Below are 25,847 nucleotides of genomic sequence, written 5' to 3' on the forward strand. Positions count from 1 at the left end.
TACATTGAAAAATGACCCAGAGGCAAATAGAAAATTAAAAGGAAGATATGAGGAAAAGTAGATGGCACTAGTGGGTGGTTAGATGAAGGAAAGGGGTAGTTTATTGATGAGGGCCTAGAAAATAAATGATCAGATTGAATGAGAGAAAAAAGAATGTCAAAGTCTTAAGTTACTAAGTATGGTTACTGAGTTGGTTAAACTTAATGAATGCTATTTATGTAAAAGCACTACTGCAAATAAAACTATGACTAAGACATGGCCTCTTGAAAAGAATTACAGCCCAATGAAAAATGCTGCAGCAGAGCTACAAATAATATGCAGTGTGTGTAAAATGCAGGAATGATTTTGTTGATGGAAATGGTTTGGCGGTCAGTGAAATAACCACAAGATGCTAGGTATAAAATATTTGAAAACCGTCTGTATTAGAATTCTCCAGAGAAACGTTTTAAAGCCCACCTAATGCATCTGACTTAAATATATTTTTAATGAATTGTTAGTAAGAATCTTGAGAAGTCTTAAGTTAAAAATGAATTCAAACAAATCCTTTGAGGCAAAATCTGATTAGGCAAGCCACATAATTACTTTATAGCAGAAAAAGATATACATTTTTTGAGGGGGGGTGGAATTTCTAATTCCACTTACAGTTGGCTCTCAGTATCCAAGGGGGTTGGTTCCAGGACCCCTGTAGATACTAAAATCTACAGATGGCAAAGTCCCTTGTATAAAATGGCATAGTATTTGCACATAACCTACACACATCCTCCCATATACTTTAAGTCATCTCTGAAAGTGAAAGTGAAGTTGCTTAGTTGTGTGGGACTCTGCTACCCCATGGACTGTAGCCCACCAAGCTCTGCTGTCCACGGGATTGTTCAGGCAAAATACTGGAGTGGGTTGTCATTTCCTTCTCCAGGGGATCTTCCCAACCCAGGGATCGAACCTGGGTCTCCTGCATTGCAGGCAGACTTTTTACCCTCTGAGCCACTAGGGAAGCAAGTCATCTCTAGACATCTCTAGACTGCTTATAATACCTAGTACAATACAAATGCCGTGTAAATAGTTGTAAATACAATGTAAATGCTATGTAAATAGTTGATGGTGCAGGGCAAATTCAAGTTCTGTTTTTGGAGCTTTCTGGGCTTTTTTTGTTTGTTTTTTGGTAGGTTGAGTCCAAGGATATCAGAACCTTTGAATATGGAGGACCAACTGTACTTAATTATTTTATCAAAAACTATATATTACTAGACTTCATGATCATTCAAAACAACACTGCAGTTGTTTTGGCTTCCTGTAGTACTTTTGGAGAAGGCAATGGCGCCCCACTCCAGTACTCTTGCCTGGAAAATCCCCATGGACAGAGGAGCCTGATAGGCTGCAGTCCGTGGGGTTGCCACGAGTCGGACACGACTGAGCGACTTCGCTTTCAATTTTCACTTTCATACATTGGAGAAGGAAATGCTAGCCCACTCCAGTGTTCTTGCTTGGAGAATCCCAGGGACGGGGGAGCCTGGCGGGCTGCCGTCTATGGGGTCGCACAGAGTCGGACATGACTGAAGTGACTTAGCAGCAGTAGTACTTATTCTTTGTATAGTTGATTTGTTCCCTTGACATCTCTTAAATACTTTGCAATACTTGTAATGTAAGTCAGGTGCATTAGGTGGCTTTAAAATGTTTTCTGCTGTTTGCCTATAAATGTGTGAACTTTCGATGACAGCAACCAAATAACCTACTTCTTTTTGTCTACCCAGTGCCTGGTACAGTATAAAATAAGGCAAGGATTTAAAACATTTGGGCTTGTCCGTTAAATTAAAGAAGGAGGCCTTTAGACTTGAGGTGACTCTAATGGTGTATACTTCAGCAAGTCAAAATCTAAGCCTGTAAATGAATGCTTCAAGATTACAAAATTGAAACTGAAGGATAACCAATCACAGACAGCCAACTAGGCTCTAGGATATAGTCAGTCAGTAATATCCTTAGTTTTGTCATTTCTCTGTACCTGAGCTCCTGTCATTGGAGCACTCCTAACCACTTAAGGTTTGGCACTGCTGAATTGGAATTGATTTCTGTGCAAATAAACTCAGTATTTTTCAATATGCCTCAGTTTTAAAATTTTTTTTAACAGTGTTCAACTATTTAGATCTCCATAATTCCTTCTACAACCTGTTTTTCAGGTTATATAACTTTTTCTAGCTTTTCTATAACCGTTTTTTAAAAAAAGCATAACTTCAAAATTCTGCTTAAACAGAAGACTTTGTTGATATTCCTCTTGGGTTCCTTTGACCATATTCCAGTGGAATTTTATTGTCCCTCTGAACTATCGTAGTATCATATATATATTCTGTCACACCACTTGTTTCAAGGTTTTGTAATTTCACTTTTGTGCCTGTTTTTCAGAATAATTATTTTATTTACCCTGTATCTCTGATGCCTAGCACCATGCTGACTAGTCTAATAGTTGGTACTCAACAGATGCTTGTTGATTGGATAAATTAATAAAATAGACTTCTCAAGTATAATTTCTTTTAGGCAAATTTCATCTGATTTCTAAGTTAGGAAGAGTGGAAAAAAGTGTGGATGCTCACAGTGGAGCAGTGCTGGCAGGACGATGGAATTATGAAGGAACAGCATTAGTTACAGGTAAGTTATCTGCAGAAATGACATTTAAAATGAATTTTTTAAAGAAAAATTTCCAGAAGAACAGAATGTTTTAATTTAGCAGTAGTGTCTTTTATCTAATAGCAAGTAATTGGCACAGTATTGATCTAGACTGCTATATAATGTTATAATTCAGAGTGTCATATTAGTTTTCTTACATGGCTAATGGAGAACATTCTGTCAAGAAGGTTTTGAAATAATCAGATATTGAGTAAATGTAAGTTTTAATTCTTCAAAATATTCTCATTTAAATATGTGTGTGTGTGTGTGTTCGCGTGTGCCCATGCGTGCACATTAGTTGCTCTGTCGTATCTGACTCTTTGTGACCCCATGGACTGTAACTTGCCAGGCTTCTCTGTCCATGGAATTCTCTAGGCAAGAATACTGGAGTGGGCTGCCATTCCTTTCTCTAGGGGATCTTCCTGACCCAGGGATCAAACCTGGGTCTCCTGCATTACAGGCAGATTCTTTGCCATCTGAGCCATCAAAATTCAAAATTTTCTCATTTAACTTTACTCCTTTCTATCTCTCTTCCATATCCTTCCCTATTGAGGGTTTCTCATCTTCATCTGTTATATTAGATATCTATTATTGTATGACAGATTATCCCAAAAGTTAGTGACTTAAGATAACATGTATTAGCTAAGAGTTTCTGTGAGACAGGGAACATTTAGCTGGGTGGTTCTGTCTCAGAATCAAGAAGCTGGATGGGGCTGCAGTCATATGAAGCCCTACTGGGGCTGGATAGTTCCAAGATGGCTCACTCACATGGCTGTTGGCAAGAGGTCCTACTTCCTCTGTGACTCTATGACTGAGGCCTAACTTAGTTCCTTACAGCGTGGACTTCTCCATAGGGCTACTGGAATGGTCTTACAGCAAGTGTGACCACTGGAGATTCTCTCTGGGTGAATGATCCAAGAGAGAAGGATGGAAGCCACCATATATTTTATGACCCACCCTTGGATGTCATACTCCATCATTTCCACCATATTTTATTAGAAGCAAGTCACTAAGTATTAGTGACTGAAGGAGAGAGAAATTAAGCTTAACTTCTTAAAAGAGAGAATAACAGAGAATTTGTAGTTATATTTGAAAACCATGACACCTGTCCCCTGGGCCTTTTGTAGGACTTTTATCAGTGAGTTGTCTCTTGTCTTGCCTGTTTATTCAACTTCTCCTTTTCCAGTTTCTTTTTTTCTTTTTCCCAGCATGTAAATGTGTTTAGATGCTATTTATCTTGAAAATTGAGGAAAAAGAAATAAAAATCCTTCCTCTAATAAATAACTCTAGCTACGATTTCCTCTTTCTTTCTTTCCTTTTCAGGCAAACTGTTCAAAAGAGTAGTCTGTTACTTCACTCCATTCAGTCCCCAAGTCCCTGGAATTTGGCTTTAACTCTTCTTATTACACTGAAAACACTTTTCTTAGAGTGCTTCTTGGATGGAGATGTCAGTGAAAATAGAGAGCATTATTTGAATCTTCTAAGATTAAAGGAAAAACAATTATTGTCATGAAAGTTAGGCTACTTTGATAAAATTGTTTCAAAGTAATTTCAGGTAAATTTTTTAGTTGTGAAGCAGTGACATATAATTAGAGAAACTTGTGTCTGAATTTTAAATGTGCATTAGTGTAGATAGAGTTGATTTTTATATGTAAATGTAATGTTTACATATATTTCCTATAGGTAAAATATTAATTATTATTTTCTTTTTATAGTTGGAGAAGATGGGCAAATAAAAATATGGTCAAAGACTGGAATGCTAAGATCGACATTAGCTCATCAAGGTATGTATTATAAATGTCTTAACATTTTCCTATAAAAACAGTCTAATATAGTTCCTCAGATTGATTTTGGTCACGTTCAAAACCTGAAATCTCTCACTTCTATTTAAACTTTTTCCTCTTACTTTCATGTTTCCTGATGGGGCATGGTGACTTTTATTTGAGCTCAGAAATGTAAGAAATACTCAAGGACTTTTTCTTTGTTAATGAATCTATAAAAATAGAGTTATAGGCTAGTGATTCTTTTTAATAGAACTCTGAAGCATTATGTGCATATTCTATCTGAAATAGCATAGGGTGTCTAATAATAATAGAATACATTCAATATCCATACTTAATAATTCTAATAACTTCTTAATATTAGCACCCTTTCTGAATTATGTTGCACGTTTGATTTCAGTGCTAATGAAGGGGAACAGACACTTTCGTGATCCAAAACTTGGTAAAATAAAACTGCTTAGAACAGCATCTTGGTTTTCCATACTCATTGGGAAGAAGTGCCTATAAAATCAATCCAGAAGTCAGATTAATGTTGTCTTGAGCACATATCTGCTTCAGAGATAGATTGCCAAAAAGCTTGCAGACTGTTCTTCAGAATTATATGATAAAGTCATATTGTGAAGCATCTCCAACAACTGACTTGCAAAAATTTGCAGATTTCATGTTTTAAATTATGTTCACTCTTAGGATAGTGTTAAAATAGTTATATTTCTTTAGCTACACATTAACCAAATGTTAGCAAAAGTAACCATAAGTGATATGTAGTGATTATCTCCTGAGGTTAAGTCTTTGGTACAGATGATCTCCAAGTAGAATGTTTATCCATGAGTAGAAAATTCAGAGTTCATAGAAACATTCATGAGCAAATTTCAGTTAGGAAAAAAATGTTAATTTATTGTTTCTTTAGTAATAAAGTATATCTTTAGAAAATAAATTTTATTTTAAGCTAATAAGAATAGGCATTTACTTTTGGTTTTATAATTTTTGTTACTGCTAATAATTTGGCATTCTTACCTTATGATGTCTGACTTATAAGCAACTACAAAATTCTTTTAGAGATTATTATCACCCCCTTGGAGCTGAGGCTGCAGTTCTTTTCAGCTGTAGCTGCTACTGATACATACCCTTTTTTCCTATCTTTTCTATTCTACTAAATATATTGCCTAGAGAAGACACAGATCTTCAGAGAAATTTTGAAAGCTTATCTTATTGCCCACTACAATAATCTGAATTTTTACCTGAGATTCTTCACCAGTTGTCACCATAAGGCTCCTTTTCTTTCTTTAAATTCTTCATAGTCATCTCCTTCCCTTTGATTACCCCTGGGATCTACCATTTTGGACTTTCCAAAGTCTAAAGTTGAAACTTAGACTAAGTTGCTTAACATAAACGTTGTTAATGATAGAGGGTAGAAGATATAGCACTTTCGGTTCAGTGCTGTGATTTGTCTGTATAATGGGTCTGGAAAACAGATTGCTGCTTATTTCACTCTTATACAGAAAATGCATTTAGAATTCCCAGACTTGCAGAGGAAGTTTGGAAACCCAATATATTCATGAATTAAAGACTTTTCATTCATCAAAGGCCACAGATGGCCTGTGTCCTGAATCTAGCCCACTAGCATGGTCCAGGCCCAGCATTAAAGATTAGGATATTTTACATTCTTATATGGATCTCTTAGGTATCCTGAAAAATTGGAAGAACTGGCAACGTTAAGTCTGCTTTCCAGAATAAATACAATCAGCTGGAGTTCAGTGGTGGCTGTGCCATTTTTAGTTGGATTTTAAACTTCTCTTAGTTTTCTTACACTCCACGTAGGATACTTTACTCATTTATGTTACGTGGTAGAACACAACATAAACCTCTGAAGGGATTTGGGTTTGCAACTCCTATTTTCAATAATGTGTGTTTGTGCTCAATTGTGTCTGACTCTGCGATCCCATGGACTACAGCCCCCAGGCTCCTCTGTCCCTGTTTTTTTCCAGGCAATAATACTGGAGTGGGTTGCCATTTCCTACTCCCAGTTTTCAATCATAGTGATCATAAAAGTTTGATTGTTTGTATATGCCTTGCAGGGAGTGCTTACATCTTTTTAAAGTATAAATTTTTAATAGATACTAATTCACATAGTTCAGAATTTGAAGTGTAAAAAAGGGTATAAAGTTATCTCTTAAATACTACCCTTGTCTTTCATATTACCCCTGTTTTCTGGCCACCCAGAAAACATTCCCAGAGGCATACTGCATCTATTATGCTCCTTACTTGTTTTCACTTGAATTGTGAACTGCATTGGATATAGTTTCATATCAGTAAATTAAAGTCTTCTTCAAGTTTTCTTTTTCAAAGTAAACATACAATTTTACATTCCCACTAGAAATATATGAAGGTTCCAATTTCTCCAAATCCTCAACACTTGTTACTATATTTTTATTATAATCATCTTAGTGACTGTGAAGTAGTATCTCATTGTAGTTTTGGTTTGCATTTCTGTTATGACTAATGATGTTGAGCCTCTTTTCATGTACTTTATGGCTGTTTGTAGATCTTGTTTGAAGAAATACCTATTAAAATTCTTTGCACATTTTTAAATTGGGTTGTGTTTTTATTGTCGAGTTGTAAGAGTTCTTTGTGTATTCTGGGTAATAGACCATTGGGATATATGATTTGCAACTTGGATATTTGATTTCCCCATTCTGTGGGTTTCCTTTTCATTTTCTTGATGATACCTTTTGAAGCACAGAAGTTTCTTTTTTTAATATTTATTTTATTTTTGGCTGTGCTGGGTCTTTGTTGCAACACATGGGCTCTTCGTTGCTTCATGCAGGCTTTCTCTAGTTGTACAGTATGTGGGCTTCTCATTTGGGTGGCTTCTCTTTTTGTGGACCACAGGCTCTAGGGCATGTGGACTCAGTATTGTGGCCACAGGCTTAGTTGCTCCATCCTGGTCTATCTGAGACCAGGGATCGAACCCTATCCTCTGCATTGGCAGGAGGATTTTGAACTACTGGACAACCAGGGAAGTCTCTTAAGCACAAAAGTTTTGATGAAATTCAGTTTATCTATTTTTTTTTATTGTTTATGTTTTGGTATTATATCTAAGAAACTATTGCCAAATCCAAAATCATGGAGACTTACACCTGTATTTTCTTGTAAGAGTTTTATAGTTTTAGTGTGTACATTTAGGTCAATGATCTATTTTGAGTTGGTTTTTGTGTATGGTATTTATTTTGGAGAGGGATGGATGGTGCTTTTTTTGTTCATTCCTTCCAGATAAATGGATAAATAGGATTTTCTTAAAAGCTAAATTACATATTATGTCATATAGGATAGGTAATTTTATTATGTATTCATTGACTCACATAATGGTATTTTACACCAGCATTCCAAATGGCTCCAATTTCCTTAATATCAAATGCTGTTAAATTGCTGATCATTTTTATCCTATTTGAATCTTGTTATTCTTCTTACTCAAGGTTTATGTTAATTATGAGATTAATGAGCAAAACTAAATTATGTAGATTTTATTTTAGTTAACCCATTAGTATTTCAGCTTAATAACTAGTATCTTTTTCTAGGTTAAAAATTATAAATTCACTATAGAACCATGATTTTAATTTATGAATTTTTGGTCATTGTTCCCACCCACACTTTCCTAGTAAGCATAGAGTTTCCCCGTTTTATTTCTGGGAAAAATCAATGGAGAAGTTAAGTTGTAATGACATTAACCCTGAAGGAAAAGTCCCTAGTTATTTATAAGGTTTGTTTGATTTGTTATAGGCTACAAGTTTTGAGGATAGTTATAAATCTAATCTACTGAGAGCTAATTGCTAAAATCTCAAGTAAAATGACCAAGGCAGGTGGAGGTGGGGGATGCTGAGCTCCTTTGAGGAGAAAAACTAAATTTTGACACAAAAATGGAATTACATAAGCCTGAATTACTCTAAGACTTGGGAATTATGTAAACAATATTGAAAACACTTTATGATTTTTTTTACTACATGTCCATGTTAATTGTACTTATTCCTTGATGAATAGAAAAATTCCTGAATTCATTTCTTGATAATTGGAGGCAGACATAAAGATAGAAAAAGTCATAGTCATCCCCTTCTCCAATGCAGAAGAAGCATTAATTTTGTTTTTTAGTGGGATAGGGATGGAATTTGACTATGTTTAAAAATGATTCTTACTGGTGCTTATCAAGAGTTATTTTTCCTTATTAGAGAAAAGTAATATGTAGGCCAAGAATAATTATAATGATGCCCTATCTTGCAATACATTGTATATTTTAATTATAAATTAAAATTGGAAGAGAGAAATACTTACAGTATTTAAGAACATTTAAGAACCTTTAAGAACATTTCCCTTACTGTATTCAAATGGATTAAAGAGATGACAAAACATGGAAGCTACCTATAATGAATTTAGTAAAGGAAATATAAGTAACACAAGGCAGGGAGTGCTGGTTGCCTTAAGGCATTGTGGGAAGACAGGAAGGCAGAGATGAATGCTTTGAGGGGAGAGAAGGTGTCAGAATACCTTCTCTGGTAAATACTGCAGCATCTTTTAACTAGACTTTGAAGGATAAAGAAATTAGGTAGGGAAATGGGCTTGTTGGCAATGCAGCGGAGCTCCGGAGGAAGTTAGATGATCAGAGGCACAGAGGCAGATTAGCATAAAGCCTGGGAGTCAGGTGAAGGGGAGTGGACCCCTTGGGCCAAGTGTAGACTGTGTGAGGGATGTTACTGCCAGAGGGACCAAGACACAGATAACCTCAGACATTAAATGAAGGGGGTTGGAATTTATACTTTTTCTTTTAAAAAATTTATTTTTATTTGTTTGACTGTGGTCTTAGTCGGAGAATGTGGGATCTAGTTCCTTGACCAGGAATTGAACTCAAGGGCCCCCTGCATTGGGAGCAGGGAATCCTAGCCACTGGACCACCAGGGAAGTCTGGTTGGAGTTTGTTCTGTAACCATATAAAAATCTTTAAAAGATGAGCAGGAGAGTAAGAGATAAAGCCTGTTTCTTCAGGTAGGTTTTGTTGTTGTTTTAGTCTCTAAGTCATGTCTGACTTTTGGCAACCCCGTGGACTGTAGCCTGCAACTCTCCTCTGTCCATGGAATTTCCCAGGCAAGAATCCTGGATTGGGTTGCATTTCATTCTCTAGGGGATCTTCCTGACCCAAAGACTCAACCTGCATCTCCTGCTTGACAGGTGGATTCTTTACGACTGTGCCACCTGGGAAACTCTTTAGGAAGATTACCTTAGCAGTAGGATGTAGGATCAATTAGAGGAGGTAGAGGTTACGTTGGGGTGACTGGTAAGGAGGTTACTGAGGTGTTCTCTGCTAATGTACAGTGAGGCTTGAACAGAGATGGTGATGAGAGTGGTTGAAAAAAGTGCGTAGTTCTCAGTGGCTGAGAGGAATGATCGCCCTGTAAAGAGGTGAATAATTCAGAGGAAGAATGAATGAGGGAGTACATGGGGAGGGATAATATACAAATATGTAGAGTATGACGTTTTGGCATGTCTTTGGGATAGACGGAAATTTGTTAGAACTCAGAAATAAAGGCTGAAATATTAATGTGAGAGTCTGTTACAGAAAGGTGAAAAGTGAAGCTATGGAGGAAGTTGAGATCCCCAAGGGAGAGGTGACTGAGGATAGAAAGTAAAGAAACACATACCTTCATTTTAGCTTTTTTTCTCTGTACTGACCTGGTGACATACACAGCCAAAAAGTTGTTTGGTTTTTTTTTTTTGAGGAATAAGTTCCACTTGATATTACTTATTTGTTAGTACATGTCTCTACAAATAGAATGAAAGGGAAATAATTCTTTGTTTTTGAATTCTTAATGATTTGACCACCAAAGAAATTGAAAAGCTTCCTGGCAAATATTGCAGCATATTTTAACTAGGTTTTAAAGGATAAAGTGCCTACTCCCATGAGCAACACAATAACAAATGGTTGCTTATTTCATTACAAAGTAGTAGTGGTGGTTACTAATAGATAGTGCTTATAGAGTGCCAAATTCTTCTCTACCTTCTTATGTTCACTCGGTGTAGACCTATACTGCATTCAACACAAAGGTAGCTAATGCTTCATGGTAATAGTGAAGAGTTTGTTTCAAAAGCATTCTTAAAAACATGTAAAAACAACATTTTAGGGGATACCTTTAGTATGAATGTGAAAAACATGGTGTATTTGACCATGTACTTCCTTAAAACAATTGAAATACATTTTTGTCTCCTTCTGTGGTTTAAAATGCCTTCAACAGGTTGAAAGAATTTAGATAATTTGTTTTACAGAGAGATAAGGGTCTGACATTTAACACAACCCCAGGTGCATGTGGTTTCTTAAAAAATGTCAAAAAGATCACATGATCTTAGTGTACAAAGTCAGAAAAACAAGATCTTTTTGAGTGTCTTAACTGAAATAGAGCATAAATAAAAATTCCCAGTATAAAAAGCAAGAAATTAATTATTACAAAACTGTTGATGTTTTTTGTCCATTTTTTGTTAAAGATGAAATTTATAACATCTCATTACATGATTTGCTAAATTTTTTGTTGTAAAGTTTTTTAACCTGAAGGCTATATTTCCATACTGACTTATGGAAATCATTATGAAGCTATTTCATCCACATTCAATAATCTTCTCCAGAACCACCTAAATCAAAGTTGTATAGCAATAAAGACATGCATATATACAGGAATTTCACACTTAGCATTTTATTCTAAATGTAAAGAATGAATATAAAGACACATTCTCTTAGCTCTTGATGTTACATACATTTTGAATTTTGCTGATTAGGAAGCTGTAACTAATAAGGCAGCTGTTGATCTTATTTAGGATTGCTTATTTATCATAAAAAATTCCTTTTGTTTTTGGATTGGGGGAATGTGATTAAAAACCACATATTTTAACAAAGGAATTGCTTAAATATTCCTCTATAAGCTTATTTTGTTTTATTCTTTAAGTTACTATACCTGTTTCTTTAACAGTATTATTGTTTAAAAAATTATCTTATAAGCAGGAAATGAATAATCTCCACATCCCAACACAGGAGGTAAGTATTCTGAAGATTTATAAGGTTTATAAACAAGGAAATGGTGACACAGCTGACTTAATGGGGCCACAGATTCAATGTGAAAGAGGACATAAGAGTCCCTAGCTCTTCATCCTATACCCCAAACCATGTCTTTTACCACAACTAAAAGGCTAGAGTCACATCCTGTATAACTCAATGGGAGTTGTGTTTACTGAATTATTTCCTTGGGGGTAGATGTTTGTCATAGTTTTGTATACACTGAGGAAAGTGTAATTTTACTGAGTGTATTCATGAAGCTTTGATAATTGATAATTAAAATATATAAATTTACTTTTTTGCACAATAATTGCAACTGTAATAATGGAATAAAGAAGGAACCTGTAATTCACTCCCATATTTCCTTATAGTGCTTACCAAGAATCACATTTGGAATATCTGAAATTTTGATTTACATTTTCTGGGGAGTTTATTACAGTTGAACTCTGTTCATTTGGAGATTTACTTTGAAGCCCAGGTTAGCTCCTGGCTACTCCCAGATAATGTTCCAAGAGAATGTAGTTACTAAGAATAGAAGAAGTACCTTCTGAGGTGAGCCATCTCATTGGCCATCTGTAGGTTCCTCTGAATCAAGACAATCCTAGGTGTCACCAACTGACCAGGAAATTTAGACCCTGTATGATATCTAACCTATACTATGGAGGGAATGCTTATGGAGTTTTTTGGATTAGGTCTAAATCAGATTTTCTAAGTCCTCTAAGTCTGGTTCCCATCACTTCATGGCAAATAGAAGGGGGCAAAGTGGAAACAGTGACATGTTTTATTTTCTTGGGCTCCAAAATCACTGCAGAGGGTGACCACAGCCATGAAATTAAAAGATACTTGCTCCTTGGAAGGAAAGCTATGACAAACCTAGATAGGGTGTTAAAAAGCAGAGACAACACTTTGCTGACAAAGTCAAAGCTATGGTTTTTCCGGTAGTCATGTATGGATGTGAGAGTTGGACCATAAAAAAAGCTGAGTGCCAAAGAATTGATGATTTTGAACTGTGGTATTGGAGAAGACTCTTGAGAGTCTCTTGGACAGTAAGGAGATCAAACCAGTCAGTCCTAAAGGAAATCAACCTTGAATATTTTTTAGAAGGACTGATGCTGATGCTGAAGCTCCAGTACTTTGGCTACCTGATGGGAAGAGCTGACTCATTGGAAAGGAACCTGATGCTGGGAAAGATTGAAGGCAGGAAGAGAAGGGGATGACACAGAATGAGATGGTTGGATGGCATTACCGACTCAATGGGCATGAATCTGAGTAACCTCCCAGAGATAGTGATGGACAGGGAAGCCTAGCGTGCTGCAGTCCGTGGAGTTGCAAAGAGTCAGACATGACTTAGCAACTGAACAACAAAGAGTCCGGTAAAGCACTGAGTTGTTGTTTTAGTTGCGAAGTCTTTTGTGACCCCATGGACTATTGGCTCCTCTGTCCATGGGATTTCCTAGGCAAAATACTGGAGTGGGTTACCATTTCCTTCTCCAGGGAATCTTCCCAACCCAGGGATCAAACCCAAGTCTCCTGCATCTTATACATTGGCAGGCGGATTCTTTATCGCTGTGCCACCTGGGAAACCCAATTAGAGCGTTTATCTTACTGAAATTTACTCCCTGTTGATTGCTGATTGCTCCCTGTTGATTCAATCAGTTGGGTTTTCCATTTCAATAAACACATCTTACTGATTGCTCATAAATCCTTAGATTCAGATTTCATTTTACTGTGAATGTAAATTCCTGAAAGATTTATTCACTTATTCACATAAATTCAGCTACTATAATAGCCTGACTTAGGAATCCTAGACAATTTTTAAAAGCTTGATTTTATAAATATAAATGGGTTAATATTTTATAGTTAATTGTATAACCTTGATTCACTTCCCTAATGAATATATTCTAATGAATAGATAACTGGGTCAGACAGTGGACTGCAGATAATGCTCTCAATTAATATGATATTCATTTTTTAAAAAATAGGCTCAAACAAAGCATAGTCTTCCAGAAGATATTAGGTAATCTGTGAAGTAATCAAAGTAAAAAATACCTAAATCTTATCTCTAGGATTCCTGTCCTAGGAAATTGGAAACAGATTTACCCAGTATGGTGGGTAAATCAAACTTGTACCTTTCCCATGGAAGTGGAGTCAACTTTATCCTGGCAATACTTTAGCCTAACTTTCAGGCCAAAGCCACACTTGATAGAGAGCAAAACTTTCCCTAACCTCTTATTTACTTTGCCTTTTATGTTTCAGTATCAGGCTATATACTCCAGTTTGGATAGTCCACTGAGTAAGGAGGAAATGAAATGACACCCCAAATTGGTTTTTTGACTTTCCTAAATCTCTGTTTTATAAAACATGATAATTAAAGCTTATCTTTTTCTTTTTTCTTTTTACCAGGAACACCAGTGTATTCAGTAGCATGGGGCCCTGATTCAGAAAAGGTTCTTTATACAGCAGGCAAGCAACTGATCATTAAACCGCTTCAACCAAATGCTAAAATTTTACAGGTACTTCTCAGGCATTTGTAAATTGTTATCAGGATCTGCCAGACTGCTCAGTAAGAGGTCACTTTCTTAGGAGTCCCTTTCTTCTGGGGGTGGTCTTATTATAGTCGAGGCTTTTAAGTGTGTGGTTTTATCACCCTTTATAGTCCCTTGGACTGCAAGGAGATCCAACCAGTCCATTCTGAAGGAGATCAGCCCTGGGATTTCTTTTGGAAGGAATGATGCTAAAGCTGAAGCTCCAGTACTTTGACCACCTCATGCGAAGAGTTGACTCATTGGAAAAGACTCTGATGCTGGGAGGGATTGGGGGCAGGAGGAGAAGGGGACGACCGAGGATGAGATGGCCGGATGGCATCACAGACTTGATGAATGTGAGTCTGAGTGAACTCCGGGAGTTGGTGATGGACAGGGAGGCCTGGCGTGCTGTGATTCATGGGGTCGCAGAGTCGGACACGACTGAGCGACTGAACTGAACTATAGAACAGGGAATACTTGTTGATGTTTCCAACAAGGTTCACTTCCCTCTTATTCCAACTCTGATTATATCAGTAAATCATAAATATGTTTGCATAATTTGGCACAAATTTCAAATTTAGCACAGTCAGCCTCACATGTATAGATTTGAGACAGAATAAGACTAAATCATAAAACTTTAAGAACTTGTTTAGACTGATTTTTATCATCTCTAGTGTCTTCTTCCCCCTCCTCCCCACTGTCTGTTCAGTACCCTTGAACTTTCTCTAAGACCCTAGAATTCTCTTAGTATTTATTTAAAGTGGGTTGGGGGGAGTCAGTATAATGCTTAGAACAAATTGGGTATATATAATTTTACCAGTTACAGGGAAGCAGAACAATAGTGGCAGTTAAGACAGGTCAGTTCTGTTCAGTCGCTCAGTCGTGTCCGACTCTTTGCAACCCCATGAATCTCAGCACACCAGGCCTCCCTGTCCATCACCAACTCCTAGAGTTCACTCAGACTCATGTCCATCATGTCAGTGATGCCATCCAGCCATCTCATCCTCTGTCGTCCCCTTCTCCTCCTCATGGAAAATTTTTAATCCTATCTCTGAGATTTTGATGTTTGATTTCAGTGTGAAGAGGCAGAATCATTTTCTTCATATTTTGATAGCAACACAGTATAGAGTAGGTATTAGAAATATAGGTTTTGGAGTTAGTCACCTGGGTTCAAATGTTCATTGCTTATATGTAACTTAAGGCAAATTATAAAATATCTTAGAGCTTAAGCTTTCTCATCTCTTAGATGTGATCCTAATACCTAATTGATAGGATTGTTGTGAGGATTAAATGAGTTAAATTACAAAGTACATAGGACAGTGCATATAATAAAAATATTGAGTGTACACAATAAAGTGCAATTGTTATTATTGATGTTATGGTGTTATTATGTCATCTGTAACTTTTATTCAGCCGCTAATAAATTAGAGGCAAGGAGGCCAGTTAATAGGTCAGGGATTTGGTGCTCGAGATTCACTGGCTACAGAAGGGATAAAAGTGTTTTAAGAAGAAGCATCAGGGTTTTTAGTTTGTTTTTTGTCATGCTGTGTGGCTTCCAGGATCTTAGTTCCTGGACCAGGGATTGAACCTGGGTACCTGGCAGTGGAAGCTCAGACTCCTAACTACTGGGCCACCAGGGAATTCCCAAGAAGCATTGTGTTTAACAGTTCAGTAGATAGAGAATTTGGAGAGTAAGGATATAGAAGTGACTTTGAGGTTCCATATTAGTCACTTCTGTGTAGAATTATGCTATACATATTCCATACAGTCATCGTGTATTTATATTTTTACTGCATGTGGAACACTCTGCTAAGAACTGTGACACAACAGAAGGGGAAGAAGCTAGGGATGAGGACTGGTTCTTCCTGCCTTTAGTCAAAGTCCTTCCATACCATTTATACCCTGAATATGTTCTTTGAAATCATAAAGCAAAAGCAGGCCCAATGAATCTTTCAATTTATAAATATATGATTTGTTTGTGCTGTGCTGTGCTTAGTTGCTCAGTTGCGGCCAATTCTTTGCAATCCCATGGCCTGTAGCCCGCCAGACACCTCTGTTCATGGGGATTCTCCAGGCAAGAATACTGGAATGGGTTGCCATGCCCTCCTCCAGGGGATCTTCCCAACCCAGGGATTGAACCCAGGTCTCCTGAATTGCAGGCAGATTCTTTACTGTCTGAGCCACCAGGGAAGCCCGTGATTTGTTCAGATACCTGTAATTATGCATATGTAAATTAAACTCAGGAAGATGCTTATATCACCATTGATAAAGTTCTGGTTTTGTGGCTCAGTGAAACCTTTGGCTCAGGAAATAGTGGAGGGAAAAATTCAGCTAGAGTCAAAGGAGTTAAATGAAATTCATAATTTAATGCAAATCTTCTATTCCTTTTGGAAAACTAAAGCTCCAGCAGTTTTTCCTTGGAAATAAATATATACTCAACTTTAGACTGTTCACAAAAAAGAATGCTTACTTAATTCTTACTTGTAGAATACAGTTCAAAAGTGTACACTTCATTTCCTTTAAGAGCTTTAGGGACTCTTCTAGAGGCCCAGAACTTGGTTTCATAGTGAAGAAACTTCTGTTTATTTAGTCGATCAGTGAGAATGTGATGAATACTTACTATATCTCAGGTACTATGTTGAGTGTAAGCCTTGTACTATAACATATTCAAGGTGAAACAGAACATAGTTTCTGCCTTCAAGGAGCTCATGGTTCAAAGGAATTTCACAAAACGCCTAATACCTTAAGAAATAATTGAAAACTGTGTATGCATTATGTATAATGTATAAATATATGTACTATATAAGTGATATCCTAAATTATAAGGAAAATTTAAACCATATTTTGTTCCTAACATTTAAATATGAAAATTTTATTTTTTTAGCTTTAAAATAAATAATGTTTGTATATTAAAATTTTTATCTTTACAGTTTATTTCAGGAGAGTGGCTTAATTTAAAGTAACTTGTGAAAATTATTGCTTTCAAAACATTTGTTTTTGACAGTGTATATTTTTATGTATTTTGAATAAAGCAAGTTATGAATTATTGCTTATTCTTAGGGCTTGCTGCTGCTGCTTATTTGACCCTAATTTGATGTGGGTTTTTTTTTTCCATATACATGAAGAACAATAGATTGGGAAGGATCTATAGAATGAAAATCCTTGAAATCAGTCACTCTTTGATACAAACTTAGTTGACTCAGACATGAAAACATACCGTATAGTCTTCAGGAAAAATTCTTATTCATTTATATTATTCAAATATAGTGAAAGATTAATGGCTTTTAATTACATGTGTGGTAATAGCTAAATGAGCACATAAATTATATTTAAGAGTAAGAAGACATCCATATTTACTTTCTAGATTTGCCAATTTTGGTGTGACTTATATAGATATATACACAAGTATTGTATGTATTCTGTATATGTATAGAATATATCTGTAGAAAGCCTCTTTTTGTTATATAGTGAATACAGCAGAACGTTCTCAGAGTAGTTAGTGTCTACTCTAAGGACATGAAGGTAAAGAGAATGAATCTTAGGGGAGTGAACAGGAGAGAATAAAGGGAGTAATAAAAAGGATGTCCATGTAGTAGAAGATTTTTTTAAAAAAAGAAAAGAATTAGCAAACCAAAAATGAAAGCAGTATCAATAACAGGATTAGCTGTGCAGAGGGAGAAAAACTTGATTTAACTAAGTTTTGGAGTACATAACATATATTCATATTCATTCCGTTATCATCACACAAACTTCAAGCTTGTAATAGATCAACAGCAACTGATTTTCCATCTGGGCTCCAGGCTATTGAGGAGACCTGAAGGATGTAAGTTCCATAATGGATATCATAATGCAAGGTGCTTTTCATTAGTTTAAATCAGAAATGAAACAAATAGCTTGTGCATAATGGCTATGAAAGGAAGATATGAGTTTTCTCAAAGAAGACTAGAGAACACTAGAAAGAGGCTAAAAAAAAAAAGTCTTAGAAAGTTTTCAGTGCCCTTGAAGTTATAATTTATATCTTATTTTTCCTCCTAGTGGAAAGCTCATGATGGCATTATTTTAAAAGTAGATTGGAACTCTGTCAATGATTTGATTTTATCTGCTGGCGAAGACTGTAAATATAAGGTATGTAATGTTTGAATTTATCACCTGGTTGAAAGAATCGAATTTTGGTGAAAAGTATTTCACATATAAGAATATTCTTTAAGTCCTTCACTTTAGCCATACCTTTTAATCTAACAATTTAGGAAATTGTTATTTTATAATTTTCAGTATCTTAAGTGTTGCCTTTCTCCTTGGCCTATTTCATTGACCTATAAAATTTGACTTAATGAGTAGTAACAGGAATACAATGCCTTGTTTTAGTGACTGGTTTTTCCAGTGGTCGTGTATGGATGTGAGAGTTGGGCTGTGAAGAAAGCTGAGCACCAAAGAATTGATGCTTTTGAACTGTGGTGTTGGAGAAGGCTCTTGAGAGTCCCTTGGACTGCAAGGAAATCCAACCAGTCCTGATTGGAGATCAGCCCTGGGATTTCTTTGGAGGGAATGATGCTGAAGCTGAAACTCCAGTACTTTGGCCACCTCATATGAAAAGTTGACTCATTGGAAAAGACTCTGATGCTGGGAGGGATTGAGGGCAGGAGGAGAAGGGGGCGACGGAGGATGAGATGGCTGGATGGCATCACTGACTCGATGGATGTGAGTCTGAGTGAACTCCAGGAGTTGGTGATGGACGGGGAGGCCTGGCGTACTGCGATTCACGGGATCGCAAAGAGTCGGACACGACTGAGCGACTGAAGTGAACTGAAATCAATTTAAGGTTTAAAAAGTCAACCATACTGGTTTATTAAATGAAAATCAGCTCCAGACCTAAATAATTTGTGAGGAAGAATAAGATTTATGGTAAATATAGTTGGAGAAAATTTGGTTCAAATAAATACTTTCAGGGAAAGTTGATAGAGCACTTATTGAACAAAAAAATTTAAGCAAAAATCAGAATATGTCAAAACCTTGTTATTAAATTTAAAAGGATTACAATGGGTAGGTTTTAGAATTAATTAAAGACTTAGTAAAATCCAAAATTATCATGATGTTACTATAACTTTTTCATTGAGATATTTAGATTTCCAGGAATACATCTCCCCCCCCCCCAGCCCCCACAACCTTTGTGGATAGTTCAGTTCAGTTCAGTTCAGTCGCTCAATCGTGTCGACTCTTTGTGACCCCATGAATCGCAGTACGCCAGGCCTCCCTGTCCATCACCAACTCCTGGAGTTCACTCAGACTCACATCCATCGAGTCAGTGATGCCATCCAGCCATCTCATCCTCCGTCGCCCCCTTCTCCTCCTGCCCTCAATCCCTCCCAGCATCAGAGTCTTTTCCAATGAGTCAACTTTTCACATGAGGTGGCCAAAGTACTGGAGTTTCAGCTTCAGCATCATTCCCTCCAAAGAAATCCCAGGGCTGATCTCCTTCAGAATGGACTGGTTGGATTTCCTTGCAGTCCAAGGGACTCTCAAGAGCCTTCTCCAACACCACAGTTCAAAAGCATCAATTCTTTGGTGCTCAGCTTTCTTCACAGTCAAACTCTCACATCCATACATGACCACAGGAAAAACCATCGCCTTGACTAGACGGACCTTAGTCGGCAAAGTAATGTCTCTGCTTTTGAATATGCTCTCTAGGTTGGTCATAACTTTTCTTCCAAGGAGTAAGCGTCTTTTAATTTCATGGCTGCAGTCACCATCTGCAGTGATTTTGGAGCCTAAACAAATAAAGACATAATTGCTAATATTATAAAGTGATGATTTCTAAATCTTTACTTGATATTTTATTGGAAGGCAGGCTTGTTTGTAATAATGTGGTGACTGTTATAAAAGATTTTTTAAATTTGCTTTTGTAGGTATGGGATAGTTACGGCCGTCCTCTCTACAGTTCTCAACCTCATGAGCATCCTATTACCTCAGTAGCCTGGGCTCCAGATGGAGAATTATTTGCTGTTGGATCATTTCATACTTTACGCTTGTGCGATAAAACTGGGGTAAGACATAGTGATGAGCAATCACAGATGTGCTGTCATAAATGTGATAATGAACAACATACCTATTTCTCAATCTTTAAAAAACATTTTCAGTGATGCATTTTACTGCATCTTTCTGATTTGTCTTCTTAATATATTGGTTTAATCAATTCCAGATTTATAGGACCATTCAACCTCTTTAAGTTCAATTTGAAGACTGAGTATGTTCTCTACTGTCTTTCTGAAAATAGTTATTTTAACCATATTTGTGAAAGATAGTAAAGTCTTAAAACTTATGCCCAACCACATAGAGAGTTGAGTTTTGAACTTTTTTTTTCAATCTGCCAGTGTGCTTCATACAAAAATTTTGGTTGCATATTTTTGGTAAGGAATTGATAGTAAATTTTTTAAATGGTCATTTTAAAACCAAAGATTTCATATTTGAATGCAGGTATGATTTTTCTCTCATAAGAGAGTATGCCCTGTATACAAATTCTGTTTAAAACATAGGCAAACAACCTAGCTCAGCGGCGTTTACCATTGTACTTAGAGAATGAATTGTTTCATCAAAGTGCTCCCAAGGCAGCAGCATTATATGAGAGACTATTACATATTGTTCCTGACTATGAGAAAATCATAATTTTTCTGTGGCTCATTTTCCTCAAATGTAAAACAAGACAGTTAATTTAGAATGCAAAAAGCATAAATACGAATTTGCTTTTTTCTGATTTTGGTACCTAAAAATCTAAATATAATTCTCTGTTTCTAGAAGCACACAACTTTACTTCTGTTTGACAGATGTTCTCTGGATGTGCATCGTTAACTTTATAATGCTGTCTTAGTTTCAGGTGCATAGCAAAGTGAATCAGTTACACATATACATATGTCCACTCTTTTTAAGTTTCTTTTCCCGTACAAGTCATTACAGAGTATTGAGTAGAGTTCTCAATATAACACATTTTAACAGTAGTTATTCCTGGAGTTTAAAGTAGTAGGTGATGTTTTTTGAAAATTGCATTTTCTAAAATTTTCAAATAAAAGATATGCTTTGTATAACTTTTGAAGAAGGGAACAAAGCTAGATTTATTTTTAAATTTTAATTTGCTCGCAGAATTCATTGGATTCTCTAATCATATAATTCATCTTTCTTTCCTTTTTTAAAAAAACATTGATTTTTGAAGCTATTTAATTTGTATGTATACATAATAAACGATGGAAAATTATTTTTAAGGTGACAGACTAGAACACATATATCTTTATTGGAAAATGATTCTGTTCACTAAGATATAAATGCTGTAAGCATTTTGGGTCAAAAGCAAATTACCTGGGGACTTCCCTGGTGGTTCAGTGGTTAAAATGCCATGCTTCCAATGCAGGGGGCATGGGTTCAAACCCTGGTCAGGGAATTAAGATCCCATATATTGTGTGGCCAATAAATAACTAAAATTAAAAAACAAACAGAAAACCTCAAAACTAAGTTACCTGTATAAGTACTTCCTGTACATCTTTTTTTAAAATGCCAAGCAAAAATTGTCCCTTTGCAGTTTACTTTCTTACTGATAAGATGGGTATTAAATGATTAATTACCCACTCATTTATTTAATTACAGTTGTAATAAATTTTACAAGAAGGTACAGGCTTCGCCTAGTAATGAGAACTAATATCTTTGGGGGGTCAAGGCAAGTTCGAGTGGTGAAAGGTAAGAAGGGCAGTGCTTATTGAGATTCTTCACCTTTTCCACTTACCAAGTAAGTGGTGTCAAGTTAAGAGCCTAAAATTTAAGTCAGTGGGTGCTGAATACTTTTCTCATGCAACTATTTATATCTTGAAAAAACCTTACTAAGGTTTCTTTTAAGAAGTACATATTCTCATCAGCCTGAAAATGTCACTCTGAAATATAACTCCTTGTTTTTTTCTTTTTTCCTCATAATCCGGCAGCTTTAGTTCAGTTCGATAGTTCAGTCATGTCTGACTCTTTGCGACCCCATGAACTACAGCACTCCAGGCCTCCCTGTCCATCACAAACTCCTGGAGTTTACTCAAACTCATGTCCACTGAGCCGGTGATGCCATCTAACCATCTCATCCTCTGTCGTCCCCTCTCCTCCTGCCTTCAATCTTTCCCTGCATGAGGGTCTTTTCAAATGAGTCAGTTCTTCACATCAGGTGGCCAAAGTATTGGAGTTTCAGCTTCAGCAATGGTACTTCCAATGAATATTCAGAACTGATTTCCTTTAGGATGCACTGGTTGGATCTCCTTGCAGTCCAAGGGACTCTCAAGAGTCTTCTCTAGCACCACAGTTCAAAAGCATCAATTCTTCGGTGCTCAGCTTTCTTTATAGTCTAACTCTCACATCCATACATGGCTACTGGAAAAAGCATATCCTTGACTAGACAACAGTTAGAACTGGACATGGAACAACAGACTGGTTCCAAATAGGAAAAGGAGTACGTCAAAGCTGTATATTGTCACCCTGCTTATTTAACTTATATGCAGAGTACATTGTGAGAAATGCTGGGCTGGAGGAAGCACAAGCTGGAATCAAGATTGCTGGGACAAATATCAATAACCTGAGATATGCAGATGACACCACCCTTATGGCAGAAAGTGAAGAGGAACTAAAAAGCCTCTTGATGAAAGTAAAAGAGGAGAGTGAAAAAGTTGGCTTAAAGCACAACATTCAGAAAACTAAGATCATGGCATCTGGTCCCATCACTTCATGTCAAATAGCTGGGGAAACAGTGGAAACAGTGGTTGACTTTATGTTTCTGGGCTCCAAGATTGCTGCAGATGGTGATTGCAGCCATGAAATTAAAAGACGCTTACTCCTTGGAAGGAAAGTACGACCAACCTAGACAGCATATTAAAAAGCAGATACATTACTTTGCCAACAAAGGTCCGTCTAGTCAAGGCTATGGTTTTTCCAATGGTCATGTATGGATGTGAGAGTTGGACTATAAAGAAAGCTGAGCACAGAAGAACTGATGCTTTTGAGCTGTGGTGTTGGAGAAGACGCTTGAGAGTCCCTTGGACTGCAAGGAGATCCAACTAGTCCATTCTAAAGGAGATCAGTCCTGGGTGTTCATTGGAAGGACTGATGTTGAAGCTGAAACTCCAGTACTTTGGCCATCTGATGTGAAGAGCTGGCTCATTGGAAAAGACCCTGATGCTGGCAGGGATTGGGGGGGCAGGAAGAGAAGAGGACAACAGAGGATGAGATGGCTGGATGGCATCACCGATTTGATGGACATGGGTTTGGGTAGACTCAGGGAGTTGGTGATGGACAGGGAGGCCTGGCTTGTTGCGGTTCATGGGTTGCAAATAGTCAGACATGACTGAGCGACTGAACTGAACTGACTAGACAGACCTTTGTTGGCAAGTAATGTTTCTGCTTTTAATATGCTGTCTAGGTTGGTCATGATTTTTCTTCCAAGGAGTAAGTGTCTTTTAATTTCGTGGCTGCAGTCTCCATCTGTGGTGATTTTGGAGCCCCCCAAAATAAAGTCAGCCACTGTTTCCACTGTTTCCCCATCTATTTGCCATGAAGTGATGGGACCGAATGCCATGATCTTAGTTTTCTGAATGTTGAGCTGTAAGCCAACTTTTTCACTTTCCTCTCACTTTCATCAAGAGGCTCTTTAACCTTTCCCTTCTGCAAGGGATCTTCCCAATCTAGGGTTCGAACCCAGGTCTCCTGCATTGCAGGTGGATTCTTTACCAGGTGAGCCACAAGGGAAGCCCAAGAATACTGGAGTGGGTAGCCTACCCCTTCTCCAGTGGATCTTCCCAACCTAGAAATCGAACCGGGGTCTCCTGCATCGCAGGGGATTCTTTATCAACTGAGCTATCAGGGAAGCCCAATCTGCAACTTAAAGTTGTATAATTAATAGTAGTAATCATTTATCCAGGGTCAGATTCTGTGGAAGAATGTCAGTGGTAGAGATTATAAAAATCTGAGGAAGGATATGTATCCTAGCATTTGCTCCAAATTTATTATTTCTATTTTGAGAGCTGTTTTGAGAGCTCTTCACAAATTTTTAGTTGAGTGCAGTTTTCTTAAAAATTCTTTCTAGGTTTTCTTGAGAGAAATTAGATAGTAATTTTATAATATAAGGTTTAAAATGTGATGTTGATAAACTTTCAGGTTATCTGTGAAATAATAAACCAAGAAAAATATGGTTTTTGTAAACATTTTCTTTTAATGTTTTTCAAGAAATATTTGTAATGGGGAGAAAAAAGATCAAATGCTCAAATAATAGGTTTTGGTTTGAATGTATTCCTTAGCATGCATGTATGTAACCTGACTGATGAAAGAAATATTTGAAAAAGCAGAAATTTTTGTATTTTTATCTTCGTACATCACTGCAACTCAGTTGTTATATAGTAAATCTAATATTCTCACTAACTTTCATCATAAGATTGGAATTTTTAAGTAAAGACTCTCACTAAGCTGATATGAAACTCTGGTTCCTATTTACATCTTCTATTTAGGAAGGCAAGTTAACCTATATTGGTTCAGAACTCACATCCTGGCTAACTTTTACAGACTGTGGTTCAAATACAATTTTCATTTTCAGAGTCATTGCAGCACTATTCTGGTTTGCCCTACTTGTTTTCAACCCAGAGGCAAATTTGTCATGGTTTTACTGTGCTTATTCAAGTCAGTTGCATGTATAGGCTGTTTAATGGTGTTCCAAGGGCTTCATAGTAGTGTTAGTCGCTCAGTCATGTCCAACTCTTTGCAACCCCATGACTGTATCTTTCCAGACTTCTCTGTCCATGGGATTCTCCAGGCAAGAATACTGGAGTGGGTTGCCATTCCCTTCTCCAGAGGAGCTTCTCAATCCAAAGATCAAAGCCAGGTCTCCTGCATTGCAGGCAGATTCTTTACCATCTAAGCTCCAGGGAAGGGCTTTGTACCAGTCTCTTAACTTCTTCCACTCCAGATCCTACCCCAGATTGTGCATAGAGGGAGTTGTATGTTGCCTCTTTGCTGTCATTAGTGTAAATCAGAGATGGTAGACCAGGACCCCACTGGACAGCCTTCACAGTGCTCATTGGAGATGGCCTCTGCTTCAGTATTACAGGGCTGGAGTGGTCGGAGAGGCTCTAGCTCACAGACTCTACAGTACCTGGTGGGGAGGGAGAAAGGTACTCCCTCTGCTCACTTGAGTGCAGAGCAGGAATGTTCCACAGGGCTCCATCCCACTGTCTCCACAGCACACAGTGCCATGGCTTCTTTCATTGTGATTGGAGAAGAGTAGTTTTGTCCAAAGCGTTCTGTCTTGCATTGCAGTCCCTCTCCCCAGCCCCTTGACCAGAGAATAAGCATTACTTAGTGCTTGTTTTATCTCGTATACTACTTAGAGTTAATATAATGCCATTTCATGTAAAATATAAGAACCTTGAATGCATGTTGTTCCATTTACCCACCTCTCCTCTATAGTTGTACCACATATCACAGTGAGTTATAATTTTTACTTTTAAAAGCCATTCATTTTAAAGAAATTAAGAGAAAGAGGAAAGAAAGAAATGTTTAATATTTCTAGTGCTCTTCATTTCTTCCTAATTTCCAGTCAATATAATTTTTCTTCAACCTAAAAATCTTCCTTTAGGCTTATCTCATAGTATATAAGACTTCCCTGGTGGCTCAGATGGTAAAGAATCCACCCACAATGCAGGAGATCTGGGTTAGATCCCTGGGTTGGGAAGATCCCTGGAGGAGGGCATGGCAAACCACTCCAGTATTCTTGCCTGGAGAACCCCCATGGACAGAGGATCC

The 25,847-nt window shown here is 37.0% G+C and overlaps 1 protein-coding gene across 5 annotated transcripts in view; it reads left to right on the top strand.

The window, feature by feature from the left end:
- IFT80 (intraflagellar transport 80) overlaps positions 1–25,847 on the top strand; it is a 130,662-nt gene that overhangs the window by 23,443 nt on the left and 81,372 nt on the right. For all 5 annotated transcript variants that reach the window (XM_060405278.1, XM_060405276.1, XM_060405273.1 and 2 more), the window contains 5 exons: positions 2,527–2,637; positions 4,371–4,439; positions 13,924–14,033; positions 18,081–18,170; positions 19,949–20,086. In XM_060405278.1, the coding sequence (XP_060261261.1) occupies positions 2,527–2,637; positions 4,371–4,439; positions 13,924–14,033; positions 18,081–18,170; positions 19,949–20,086 (518 nt within the window). The remainder of the gene's footprint in view (positions 1–2,526; positions 2,638–4,370; positions 4,440–13,923; positions 14,034–18,080; positions 18,171–19,948; positions 20,087–25,847) is intronic.

Source organism: Ovis aries, chromosome 1 (assembly GCF_016772045.2).
Source record: "Ovis aries strain OAR_USU_Benz2616 breed Rambouillet chromosome 1, ARS-UI_Ramb_v3.0, whole genome shotgun sequence".
Taxonomy (NCBI): Eukaryota; Metazoa; Chordata; class Mammalia; order Artiodactyla; family Bovidae; genus Ovis; species Ovis aries.